General features: G+C 44.5%; 1 protein-coding gene and 1 long non-coding RNA gene across 3 annotated transcripts in view; one reads left to right on the plus strand and one right to left on the minus strand.

The window, feature by feature from the left end:
- The window catches only part of rmnd5b (required for meiotic nuclear division 5 homolog B), a 90,641-nt gene extending 88,086 nt beyond the window's left edge, over positions 1 to 2,555 (minus strand). The window contains exons 1-2 of one of the 2 annotated variants that reach the window (XM_041193787.1): positions 2,357 to 2,555; positions 1,468 to 1,734 (exon numbers count right to left, since the gene is read on the minus strand). In XM_041193787.1, coding sequence (XP_041049721.1) covers positions 1,468 to 1,645 — 178 coding nt within the window. In that variant the 5' untranslated portion in view covers positions 1,646 to 1,734; positions 2,357 to 2,555. Of the gene's footprint in view, positions 1 to 1,467; positions 1,735 to 2,303 lie in introns of both variants that reach the window. The other variant, XM_041193785.1, reaches the window with a different exon arrangement.
- A 255-nt stretch (positions 2,556 to 2,810) lies between these two features.
- LOC121281590 lies at positions 2,811 to 4,948 on the plus strand. Its single transcript, XR_005943873.1, has 3 exons — positions 2,811 to 2,831; positions 3,456 to 3,643; positions 3,966 to 4,948. It is a non-coding gene; the product is annotated as an uncharacterized LOC121281590 (long non-coding RNA).
- The last annotated feature ends 9,017 nt before the right edge of the window (positions 4,949 to 13,965 follow it).

Genomic DNA, 13,965 nt, shown 5'->3' on the forward strand with positions numbered 1-13,965 from the left:
GCACATTTCAAGGTGCAGGACTATGTGCTGAGGGATGCACTAAATGTTTGGGACAGCTGCCGCAAATACACCATGGGGAAAGGTTGCTGTCTAAGACCCTTCGGCCATAGTGCACTAAGAGGCAGAAACTGTGTAGAACCCCCTGGACTGTGTGTTTGACATGTAATGAAGATTGTAAATATTAACTGTAATTGTTAATGCAGTGAGTAACTGCAAGAGTATTGGAAGAAACTGATTTAGTTTGCATCTTATGTAATGTCGATTTTGAACAGCCATGTAATGTACTTTTATAAATTTTATGAATGAAGTATATTTTGGGGAAAAAAAACTTTGACAAGGTGTCTGTAATAGTTTGCTATCCAGTGATCTTTGCTGGAAATGTGCCTGGCTGGGATGTTGGGTAAGGACAGATTTGGTCTCCACAGCATAGCTTGTCAACACTTGGTAACACAGGAAGAATGGCAGCTTAGAAAACTACCAGCAGTTGGTCAGCACTCACAGAACTGTTTCAGGTTTCCAGCATCCATGGTATTTTGCTTTTATCTTAGTGTTTAATTCACTGCAACTTCTCTTCCAGGAATGCCTACCTTGAAGAAGTACTGTCTTCTCTCCGACAGAATTTCTGTTTGTACATTTTACTTCTCTTTAGCTCTGAAGTGTCATAAGGACTCGAAACGTTAACTCTGTTTTTTTCTCCACAGATTCTGTTAGACCTGCTAAGCTTTTCCAGTATTTTCTGTTTTTGACTCACAGAACTGCTTAGCAAAGAGCCATTGCATTTATTGAGGTGCTGGTGGGAAAGCGCAGGGGATGGGCAGTGGAATTACCAGCATAAATGTTGGGAGGCAGTTTAGCCATGCCAGAATCTCAGAATCCAATTAAAGTAACAGCAATTTAAAAGTAGTTGATAACTCTGCAGTCCAACTCACCCCATTTTGACTATTCAAATGCTAATGTGTTAACCTAGCAGAGTTCAGCCACAGAAGATCTCATTGTCTGAGTCTGCCGACAGGCCTGGACAAGCCTATTCCTGTGAAGGAAGAACAGCCATGGGCTGAGTGACTAAATACATCACCTCATCTGCAACTGAGACACTCAGACCAGGATGTTCTAAACTTGGATTCCTGGAGAATTCCCTTGCTGCCTGTGGAATCCTAATCCAGTCTCTTCAGAAAAAGAGCAAGGAACTTGGAATAGAGAAAAAAACTTTACACTGACTGAACAATTCCCACACATCTGATAAAGCTTTAAACAGCTGAGGTTGTGAGGAGGCAACTTATTAGTTAGCAATCAATGTGATGAAGTGATTGTCAATCTGCTTTGCACTGTGCCCACCAAATGTATATAGTATAATGCCATATTCTCACAGTATATCTGGATGAAGGCAGACAGTACAGCTTCAGAGACATTTAGAATTCTCTAAGGCTGCTACATGCAAGATTTGGCTGTGCTTTGAAGGGGCTGTACCTGTAGTAGCTGATGCACTGCCATGTCTGTCTATTGCGCTCTCCAGTTTGTACAGCACCATCCAAACATGATTCTGTGGAAGATCCTGCCCAAGAGGTGAAGTTGTCCTTAGGCTCTGAGTCAGAGTACAAATCCCTTTTCCTTGGGGACTGTGCCATCCCCACTTCACTATCGTCATTGTGTCATTGTGGCCATCACTATCCTCACCCACCAACCTGGTGCTGTGCTTTCAACCACGAACAGAGGATACATGTGTAAAGGAATCATCTGCGGAGGTAAGGGACATAATTATTGTTAATTAAGCTTATATTGTCAAAGGAATTGAAGACATTTCACAATATAGAATCATAGGTTCAGACAACACAGAAGGAGGCCATTCAGACCATCATGCCTGTGCTGGCTCTTTGAAAGTGCCATTCAATTAACTTCACTCTTTCCTCATACCACTGCTATTGTTTTCCCTCTTTCAAGTTTCTTTTTAAAAATTTTAATAAATCCATTCTCACTGCTCATTCAGGCAGTCCGCTGAGGATCATAGCAGCCCCCGCTGTGTAAACCAAATTGTCCTCTTCTCTCCCCGGTTCGATTATATGAAATCTGCGCCTCTGATTACTGATCCTTCCGCCATTGAAAACAGTTTCTCTCTGTCTGTTTCACAAAAGCCCCTCAGAATTTTGAACACCTCTATTAAATCTCCCCTTAAACTTCTCAATCCCATTTAATCTAATCATTTGTAATCGTTTCAACACCCTCCGCCCATCTAACGAGAAAATCGGTTTAATACAGGACCTGCAACATTAAAACCAACACTAAGAACTATTTACCCCAACAATTACCTGGAACAATTAATTTAATGAATCCCAATTTCCGTGTCATCAATGATTCTCACCATCGCTTCTCAGAACAAAAGCCTTCGGGACTTTCTGCATGTCACAGGTTGGGGATGAGGGGGGAGGGTTGGGGGCACAGTATAAGAATGTCCCAAACACATTCACATCAGACTCGCTCCGGCCCTTCAAATAACCAACGCCTTGGATCCAAAATGCAGCCGATGTTCTTGGACCGAGCCCTTTACCCAGCTTTCCTCCCTGAACTCTGTGCTTTTTACCCTGCTCCGTGTTCCTCTTCCTGCACCAACCCTCAGGAGGAGGCTCCAGCCAAGAAGCGACCCTTCACCGTTGAGTTTCTCCTCTCTAAAGCTCCCCCAGAGGGCGGTGGAAGCAGCGAACAGCTGCTTCAGCGTCGGGTGCCCGTTTATCCGGGAGCCGCGTGTGTTCCGGTGCCCGGGTTGTACCCAGTCCTCTGCCCGGCTCCGGGTTATTATAGTCAACCCTGGTACAGCAGATGGAACTTGCACGGTGCAGGTAAGGGATTTTAGTTCTTGGCATTGTCTATCCCAAGAAGACGTTTGTGTGTGGGTGTTATATTCATTTATCTTGACTGGTCCCACGCCGGGTATTATTTACTCCCTGAATGTGATGTGTCTTAATTTGGGTACAGTTATATTAAAATATATTACATTGGCACCTTATAGGTGTAGAGTTTACATGTTCTATTAGGATAAATGTACTTCCTACTATTTTCCTCAGCTTGTTTTCTCTGTATCTCAGTTAGTGCCTGTTTAAATCTCTCTCTCAGCAGTGGCTGGCACTTTTTTCTCGGTGACTCAGATAGAGGGTCAGTGGCCTTCAGTGATAAAACCCTTATCCCCAAGGTGAAGGAAGCTTTCCTTCTGTTTGATGTTAAACTTATCCTGATGGGTTGTTCTCCATTTGAACTGAGGATGTTAAAAGTGGCAATTTGATGGAATTAAAATGTCTAAAATAATAGAATGGATAGAAACAAGTAACTAAAAAGCTAGATGGGGGAGGGGGAGGGTGTAGATATTGGATTAAATGTAGGACAGAGGTCTGTGAAAGCGCTGTGTCGTTCTGATTTCAGATGTCCGCTATTGCCAGTGTCCTGCCTTCATTCCAATTCTGTTTCAGATAGGAACTTCAGTCCAGCCCCTCTGCTGTCCCCGACCCAAGCCAAAGAGGTCAAGTTCAAACGCTTCAGGGCCATCTTCACCCAGGAGCAGCTCGCAATCTTGGAGAGGGAGTTCAGGAAAAACCGCTACATAGTCGGCCCTCAGAGGGTGTCCTTGGCTGCAGCCCTGGGCCTAACAGTACTGCAGGTCAGTGCGGATTTCACATGTATGATGTGGACTTCAATCAGAGAACGGAATGTTGGGCAGCCTACTCGAAAGTGCACGCTATTTCTTGTTGTAGTTTCATGTCCTTTTCAATTACTCCTTTATATCACATTTCTTTTACAGTATTAACGCTATCAATTGTCCTTTCAAAATAATGGATTAATCAGAAACTTATGGCAATGGCTTTGCATGTATGCTGCCTGATTAGGGTTAATTCCCATGATAAATTTGCCCAAGCCATCATTTCAAAACAAGCAGGAGAGTTGGCAGAGTTTGGCAGTGACTGGTTGTTGATTTATTCTAGGTGAAGGTGTGGTTTCAGAACAGGCGGATCAAATGGAAGAAGGACGCCGAGAAAACTCAAAGCGGTCAAGCAGCGTTCGACCAAGGTCCGACCGGGGACCCTCCAGGCAGCCGCTGAGGAGGGCCCATCATCCAAGGGACAGGCCAGCGATCGCCCGGAGAAAGGGGAAGCGCCTGGGCCGCTGCGGATATCCGTCATCTGTGGCTTTCCCTTCGACCAACTTCACCCTCCAGACTCACACCTTTTTCAAAATAACTCGTTAGATTTTTGTACATAAGGAAAACATAAGACTTGTTAAACAAGATTGATCGCCTTGTAAATGTCTGGCTGGCTGTTATGGAGCTCCGTTTTATGGAGATGCGGATTGATTTAACTTAAATCACGATTGATCAGGATCTCTTGTTCGCTTATGATTTGTTCTCCAGGTTTAAGGTTGAGAGTTCTTATTTGGCGGCTTGCTCACCGAACCAGGGCTATAGTTACCCTGACGCTTCGGTATCAGTAGGTTTAATTGGCGATCAATGTGTCGACAGTGTATAACTCTGGCGGGATCTGAAACGTCCTGCAGTAGTTATCGCATACAGGCTGGAGCTTAACCTGGGTGCAGTGTAATTCCAGACAGAGTTATCAGCAAGGATCAGGGTTCTCTTCATGGCAAATCCATGGAAAGTCAGCCTATCGGTGAACTTTGTGGACCCACCGTCAGAGCCGGGCGGAGCAAGCAAAGGGAATTGGAGAGGTGCTGCAGTGTCCTGAGAAAATGACAGGGGAGGCAGGCCTGAGGGGGAAGTCCTGTTCCCCTGGTAGCTTAACAACATTAGAAAAAAGAAAAGGCCACTCGGCTCCTGGAGCCTGTTCAACAATTCAGTTGGATAACGGCTGATCTCATATATCTGGATCATCCTACCTAATAAATTTCAGTCTTGAAAGTGCACTCTCAGAGGGCACAGGTTGTGCTGCATGTGACCTTTGTGTTACTTGACCCATCACCCTGGCTGCTCCTAGCTTTTTCAGGGCATTTTTATCCACTTGTATTTATCTCCAGATCATACCAGAGAATAGATGATGAAATCATTGATCCTGAATGCCAATTTAAACACATGTAACTTCTATTTTATTGAGGGTTAGACAATCAAATCCTTAATAACAGAGGTAATCTCGGTCTTTTCAGTCACAGCAAACACTACGCTAAAACTGTAGGTCTTCAATCAAATGGCAAAACATTCTCCTGATCTTTAAAAAAATACAAGTGGCATTAAAAAATGGCGATGATTACTTTGATTGTAAAAATCAGGAGCACTTTCTATCTACCCACTCCATTTTTATTAACTATAGCCCTCATCCGTAGTATTCCGTCTGCAGACTAGGTAAAGAATAATAAATAATTGACATATGTAAAACTGAACCCAGTTCATTCTAAAATATTTAAAGTTAATCCAAAGTTTTAATTCATTAATATAACAGCCATTGTGTGGAGTAATTTATGTTGTCGTCATAAAACTTGATGCTGAGTTAACAGCTGAATTCTGGCCTACATTGTAATCACAGACATTAACATTCTGATTTAGTTAATACTTTCCTTCAATTTAATTGTAATCTGTGGATTTATTGTCTGTGCCCCTTTATAAAGGGGAGACTTTTAGAATACATAAATAATATGACATGGGGGCTGTCATCCTAATAGGACAAAAAAAAAGTAGGTTTTACTTTACATACAACAGGTGTTTGACCAGTCAACAATGACAGGCTGAACCTTACAGCACCCAAATTATCAGTTTTATCACAATAAATGATATTATTTTAACATGGTTGTTTCTGTTTCATGTACCTACACCGAGGCTCAGTCCAGTTAGGGGAACTGACCTAAAAGGTAAAAATAAGTACAGCATTCAAGAAGATGCAGAAAAGATTTACAGGACTGGTTACAGCAATGAGGGCTAGATTGGCCGTTCTTTTTAGAGAAGATTGAGAGGAAATTTGATAGATTTGTTCAAAATTCATGAGATGTCTGGACAAAGTAGATTGGGAAAAACTGTTCCATTTGGTTGAAAGGTCGAAAACCAAAGGGCACCAATTTAAAGTGAGTGACAAAAGAAGCAAACAACATGGGAAATCATTTTTATGCATTAAGTGGTTAGGATCTGGAATATACTGCCGGAGAAGATGATGGAGGCAGATTCAATTGTGGCTTTCGAAAGGGAATCGCATAATTATCTGAGGTGAAAAGATTTGAAGGGCTGTGGGAAAAAGGCAGGGGAGTGGGACTAGCTGAGTTGTTCTTGCAAAGAAGCGGCATTGACATGATGAGTCGAATGGCCTCCTGTGCTGTAACCATTCTATGATTCTAAATAATCTGGAAAACGGGCGATGGAAGCAAATTCAATAAAAGTTATTATTGACTCTGCTTAAACCACCGTTTCACGTAGTACATTTCAGCTAATCAAACGTGTAAAAAAATTCTTCTTGTCTAGCCCCTAGTCCTTTTGCTAATTATTATTAAATATTTGTCCTCTGGTTACCACTTCTGCAACTCAAAATAGTTTCTCCTTATTTACTAGATCATGGGATTTTGTGGCACAGTGGGTAGTGTTCCCACCTCTAAGCTAGAAGCTCAGGGTTCAAGTCCCACCCCAGGACTTGATGGATAAGGAAGGTGCATTTATAATGGCTCCATACAGTTGAGTATCAATCTGCAAGCACAGGAGAGATTTCTGGTCAACCATATGATGAAAAGAAAGTTGGACCTTCCACCATTGCTATCCATAGCTCCAAACTACAACATGCATGTTAAGTGCATGCTGCCACAGGTGACGAAGCAGCCTGCTTGATTGGCACCCCACCCACAAACGTTCATTTACCCCACCACCAAAGCACAATAGCAGTAATGTGTACCATCTACAAGATGCACTGCAGCAGCTCATCATGGCTCCTAAGACAGCACCTCCCAAACCCACAACTGTTACCATCTAGAAGGTCAAGGGTAGGAGATAGATGGGAACATCATCACCTGGAATTTCCCCTCCAAGCCGCTCACCATCCTGACTTGGAAATGTATTGCCGTTCCTTCACTGTCTCTGGGTCAAAATCCTGGAACTCCCTCCCTAACAGCACTGTGGGTGTACCTACACCACAGGCACTGCAGTGGTTCAAAAAGGCAGCTCACCACCACCTTCTCATGGGCAATAAATGCTGGCCTGGCCAGTGACATCCAAATTCCCTGAATGAATTAAAAAAGAAAACAGGAACTTGAACATCCTGAGTGAACAGTAACACACCACTACCATTTACCGGATTAAAGCCCTTCATGATTTTGAACTGTTAAATTTTCCCTTAACCTCTGCTCTAAGGAGAACAACACCATGTAATGGGGAGATGATAACATAGAATTAGTGTCACTAAGCTAGTAATCCAGAGGTGAAAGCAAAATACTGCAGATGCTGGAAATCTGAAATAAAAACAGAAAATGCTGGAAAAACTCAGCAGGTCTGGCAGCATCTGTGGAGAGAGAAATAGAGTTAATGTTTTGAGTCTGTATGACTGTTCTTCAGTATATTATAGTAATCCAGAGGTCCAGGCTAACGACCTTGGGACATGGATTCAAATCCCACCATGGCAATTGTAATCAATAAATCTAGAATAGTTTCAGTAATGTTGACTATGAAACTATCAATTGTATTAAAAATGAAAACTTTTGGCTGTAATAAGTAGTAGCTGCACTCATTAGGCAAGTGGAGAGCATATCACACTCCTATCTTTTGCCTTGTAGGTGATGGACAAGCTTTGGAGAGTCGGTTACTCACGTCTGAATTCCCAGCATCTGACCTGCTCGTGTGGCCACCGTAATTTAATGGCTGATCCAGTCAGGTTTCTTGTCAATGGTGATCCCCAGGAAGTTGATGATGAGGGATTCAGCAATGATAATGCCGTTGAACATCATGGGGAAATGGTTAGATTCTCTTTTGTTGGAGATGGCCATTGCCTGGCACTTGAGTGGCACAAAAGTTAATTGCCACTTATTATGTCAAGTCTGAATGTTGTCCAGATTTTGCTGCATGCGGGCATAGACTGCTTGAGTGTCTGAGGAGTTGAGAATGGAACTAACGAAGTATAATCATTAGCAAACATTCTCATTTCTGACCTTATGATGGAGGGAAGGTCATTGAAGCAGCTGAAGATAGTTGGGTGTAAGACACTACCCTGAGGAACTCCTGCAGCGACGTCAAGGGACTGAGATGCTTGACCTCCAACAACCACAACCATCTTCCTTTGTGCTAGGTATGACTCCAACTATTGGAGGGTTTTCCCTCTGATTTTCATTGACTTCAGTTTTGTTAGGACTCCTTGATGCTATACTCGGTCAAATACAGCCTTGATGTCAAGGGCAGTCACTCTCACCTTACCTCGGGAGTTCAGCTCTTTTGTCCACGTTTGGATCATGGCTGTAATGAGGTCAGGAGCTGAGTGGCCCTGGAAGAATCTGAACTGAGCATCAGTGAGCAGGTTATTGGTAAATGCCACCTGATAACACTGTCGATGACACCATCTATCACTTTGCTGATGATTGAGAGTAGACTGATGGGGTTTTAATTGACTGGGTTGGATTTGTCCTGCTTTTTGTGGACAGGACATACCTGGGCAATAGTCCACATTGGTGGGTGGATGCCAGTGTTGCAGCTGTACTGGAACAGTTTGGCTAGGGGCACGGCAAATTCTGGAGCATATCTTCAGTATCATTGCTGGAATGTTGTCAGGGCCCATAGTCTTTGCAGTATCCAGTGCATTCAGCTATTTATTGATATCATGTGGAGTGAATTGAATTGGCTGAAGACTGGCATCTGTGATGCTGGAGATATTAGGAGGAGGCCGAGATGGATCATCCATTCAACACTTCTGGTTGAGGATGTTTGCGAATGCTTCAGCCTTGTCTATTGCACTGATGTGCTGGGCTCCTCCATCATTGAGGATGGGGATTTTTATGGAACCTCCTCATCCAGTGAGCTTAATTATCCACTACTATTCAGAATTGGATGTGGCAAGACTGCAGAGTTTAGATCTGATCTGTTGGTTGTAGAATTGCTTAGCTCTGTCTATCATGTACTGCTTTTGCTATTTGGCATGCAGGTAGTAACCGCACACACCCCGGTTCCCAGCATGTGGATTTGGGACCACAGAGATGGATGTTATACTAGGGATATAGTGGGACCTGGTCTATGTTGTAGCTTCACCAGGTTAAAACCTCATTTTTAGGTATGCTTAAAAATATGCCTTGTCCTGCCACCTTCAAAGTTTGGCGTACATAAACTTTCCCTCTGCCCCACCATGCCTAACTCCCTCTGGTCTCTTTGTCCTGCACTTACTTTAAAATTGTGCTAAGCTCTGGCATGTCTCAGTCTTTTGTGCCAAAACTGTGCATTATTCCAGATACATGTTAGAGGATAAGACAGGGTTGTTTTCCATGCAAGCAGCCATATCATTAAACCACTTCCCCGCCACCCCACCAGACCACCACAACTTCTCCCCCTCCCCTACCCTTGCTTCTCACAACTAGCAACCTGTGTTTGGATTTCAGGGGTAAATATATACAGTACACATATGTGTAATTTGTGTGAATGGAGGAACTCTCTTATGAGTGGTAAGCGTGGAAGCACAAGACAGAGGAGCTGGGCAACAGGAGATAACAATTGTCAAAACAGGTGGAGAGGACAAAGAAAATGTTGATGAACATTAGGCCTCAGCTATAGTTAGACAGGATGTTAGTGGTGTTCACCAAGGCATTGTTGCGGGCTGGTTGAAAATGGATTGCCATGGGAGTCATGCAGGAGATGTGCCCGAAGATCTTTAAGGTGAAATGGTTGGTTCGCTGAAGTTTGCAGGACAAAAGGATTGGGGATGGCATTTTTAAAGACTGGGTAATGGCACAACATTACTTGTATTTATGTAACACCTTTAACAGCAGAAAACATCCCAAGGTGCTTCCCAGGAGCATTATAGGCAGTAGACTAAAAAGCAGGACCTCTCAGGTGTTGTAATCTCTGGATTACTCCCAGTGCCACGTGCTAGTGAGCACAGAAATAGGAGGATAGTGCAGATGAATACATGGCTTAAGAATTGGTGCAGGTGGGAGGGTTTTAAATTCCTGGATCACTGGGACCATTTCTGGGGAAGGTGGGACCTGTACAAGCGGAACGATCTACATCTGAACCAGAGAGGGACTAACATCCTTGTGGGCGGGTTTGCTAGTGCTATTGGGAGGAGTTTAAACTAATTTGGCAGGGGGAGGGGACACAGAATGTTAGCAGAATAGGGACACATGATACAGTAAAACAATCAGGTCAGAGGGAGTACAGCTGCATTAAGTTTCAAGGGAGTAAGGCAAGGCTGGATGGCCTCTACTTTAATGCCAGGAATATTACAAGTAAAACAGATGAGTTAAGGGTGAGGATTGACACATGGAATTGTGATATAGTAGCCATCACAGAGACGTGGTTGAGGGAGGGGCAGGATTGGCAGCTCAACATTCTGGATATAGAATGTTCAGGTGAGACAGGGGAGGGGTTAAAAAAGGAGGAATTGCATTGTTAGTTAAGGAGTCAGTTACTGCAATAAGGAGAGATGCTACCTTGGAGGGGGCATTGAATGAAGCTTTGCGGGTTGAGCTTAGGAATAAAAAAGGTGCAGCCACATTGTTAGGTGTTTATTATAGATCCCCAGATAGTCAGTGGGAAATTGAGGAGCAAATATGTGCACAATTTGTGGAGGTGCGTAAAAACAATAGCAATAGGGTAAATTAGGTGATTTCAACTTTCCCAACATTTATTGGGATAGACATAGTGTTAAGGGCTTGGATGGAGTGGATTTCTTGAAAAATGTGTACAGGAGAACTTTTTAGGTCAATATGTAGAGGGTCCAACAAGGGACAGCACAGTGGACCTACTTCTGGGGAATGAAGCCAGACAGGTGGCTGAGGTGGTGGTGGGGGAGCATTTTAGTGATAGCGACCACAACGTGGTACAATTTAAGCTTGTTATGGACAAAGAAATAGACAAGTTGCAAAAAAATGTTTTGGATTGCGGGAGAGTGGATTTTAGTAAAATAAGGCAGAATCTGGCCAAGGTAGACTGGGAACAGCTACTTTTGGGGAAATCTACAGAAGAGCAGTGGGGGACATTCAAAAAGGAAATGGGGAGGGTACAGGCACAACATGTTCCCTCTAGGGTGATAGGAAGGAGTAAATAGCCCAGAGAACCATGGATGACCAGAGATATTCAGGATACGATGAGAAGGAAAAGCGAGGCTTTTAGCAGGTACAAGGGGAGCAAATCAGCGGAGGCATTAGTGGAGTACAGAAAGTGCAGGGTGAAGCTTAAGAAAGCAATTAGGAGAGCAAAGAGGGGATATGAGAAAGCTCTGGCTAGTAAAAGTAGGGAAAATCCTGAGAAATTCTATAAGTGTATCAATGGGAAGAGGATAACCAGGAAAGAGTATGGCCCATTAGGGACCAAGGGGAGAATCTATGGGTGGAGCCAGAGGACATCGGTAGAGTGTTGAACGAATACTCCACATCTGTCTTCACCCAAGAGAATGAGGATGAAGGTATTGAACTCGGGGAGAGAGACTGCGAGGTTCTTGAGCAAATTGGTATAGGGAGTGACAAGGTATTGGAGGTGTTGGCAGGCTTAAAAGTGGACAAATCTCCAGGTCTGGATGATTTGTGTCCCAGACTACTGAGGGAGGCAAGGGAGGAGATCGCAGGGGCTCTGACCCAAATTTTTAATTCCTCTCTGGCCACGGGGGAAGTGCCAGAGGACTGGAGAACAGCTAATGTGGTTCCGTTATTTAAGAAGGGTTGTAGAGATAAGCCAGGGAACTACAGACCAATGAGTCTCAGGTCAGTGGTAGGGAAACTATTGGAGAAAATTTTGAAGGAAAGAATCTATCTCCACTTGGAGAGGCAAGGCTTGATCAGGGATAGTCAGCATGGCTTTGTCAGAGGGAGGTCATGCCTAACAAATTTGATTGAATTTTTTGAGGCGGTGACTAGGTGTGTAGATGAGGGTAGTGCAGCTGATGTAATTTATATGGATTTCAGCAAAGCCTTTGACATGGTCCCACATGGGAGACTTATAAAGAAGGTAAATGCACATAGGATACAGGGTAATTTGATAAAGTGGATTCAAGATTGGCTTAGTTGTAGGAGATAGAGGGTGATGACAGAAGGCTGCTTTAGTGACTGGAAGCCAGTGTCCAATGACGTACCACAGGGATCTGTGCTGGGTCCCTTACTATTTGTCATTTATATAAACGACATAGATGACAATGTGGATGGTAGGATTACTAAGTTTGCAGATGACACAAAGATTGGCCAGGTGGTTAACAGTGAGGTTGAGTGTCTTGGGCTACATGAAGATATAGAGGAGGTCAACAGAGGCACCAGTGTCAATGCAAAGGCAAAATACTGTGGATGCTGGAAATCAGAAATAAAAACAGAAAACACGGGAAATACTTCATTGATACTTCAAAAATACTTCACGTCTGACAGCATCTGTGGAGAGAGAAACGGAGTTAACATTTCAGCTCTCTGACCTTTCGGGAGAACTGGGTTCTGATGTATGGTCCCAGAGCTGAAATGTTAACCCTTCCTTCTCACTCCACAGATGCCGTCAGACCTGCTGAGCGTTTCCAGCATTTTATGCTGTTATGATACACCAGTGTCAATGTTTGTGGTTAGTCAGGGTAACAGGGTTAAAGGTAGGCCATGCACCCAACTCTCCCACCAGCCCATGGCACAAATATCATGGTGGTGAAAGTCATCAGTGATTGAGTGTAGTCATGGCTCCTTACTGCACAGTTGAGGGGCTTGGCCTAAATAGCCAAGTGGTTATGGTACTGGGTTTGTAACCCCAAGATCAAAAGTTCAAATCTCACAATGGCAAGCTATGAAACAATGTAATTTCATCTGAAACAGATGGAAATGGATTTGTACTCGAAAGAGTTGAGCTGCTAAAGTGGAAAACAGTGACATTTGCCCTGTTCTCTCCGGATCCATCCAGCAAGGACGCTTGCAGAGTTTTGTCCAAACGTTTCTCGCTGGGCTCCTGAAGGAGAGGAAGGTCTAAAAAGTCCTCTTCTTTTTTTTAATTACTTAAGGTGAAGGTTTGATGTACCTTTGACAATGAAGACGACTATAGCCAGCCTCAACATCCGCGGCAGCAGGGGCGCACAGCGCAGGTTCCAGAACTTCTCGGTCCTCAGGGACGGGAAGTATGCGTTGTGCTTCCTGCAAGAAACCCATACCGTTCCAGGAGATGAAGCCATGTGGCTCCTGGAGTGGTGAGGGGGGGTCTACATGAGTCACCTAGCCTCCAATTCGGGCGGGGTGGCTATCTTGTTGGCCCCGCATTTTCAGCCGGAGATTGTGGGGGTCAAGGAGCCGGTGCCAGGCCGGTTGCTGCACCTGACTGTGCGTCTGGGGGGGACGCTGCTTCACTTTGTGAATGTGTACGCTCCCCTGGGCACGCAGCAGCAAGCGAGCTTCTTTGAAGAAGTGTCCACTCATCTCGGCTCCATCGATGCTGGCGAGTGCGTCGTCCTCGGGGGGGATTTTAATTGCACCCTCGGGGTCTGGGACCGTCACGGTACCCCGCACTGCACGCGAGGTGTGAGTAAGTTGCGGGACCTGGTCAGGTCCTTCGACTTAGTGGACGTCAGGCGAAATCTCCATCCTGACTCCAGCGTGTTCACCTTTGTGTCACCTGGAGTCGGAGCGTCCAGACTCGACCGCCTTTACGTTTCAAAGGCGTACGTGTCCTGTGTTCCGGCTGCTTCTATACAGCAGGTTCCGTGCACGGACCACCATCTGGTGTGGGCGGAGCTCACTTCGTTCTGCGCTCAGACGGGGTCCGCGTACTGGCATTTTAATAACCTGTTGTTGGAAGACCAGCGGTTCCTGGACTCGTTCCGTCGCTTCTGGGCCGGCTGGAGAAGGAAGCGGGGAGGCTTC

This window comes from Carcharodon carcharias, chromosome 8, assembly GCF_017639515.1.
Source record: "Carcharodon carcharias isolate sCarCar2 chromosome 8, sCarCar2.pri, whole genome shotgun sequence".
NCBI classification, from domain to species: Eukaryota; Metazoa; Chordata; class Chondrichthyes; order Lamniformes; family Lamnidae; genus Carcharodon; species Carcharodon carcharias.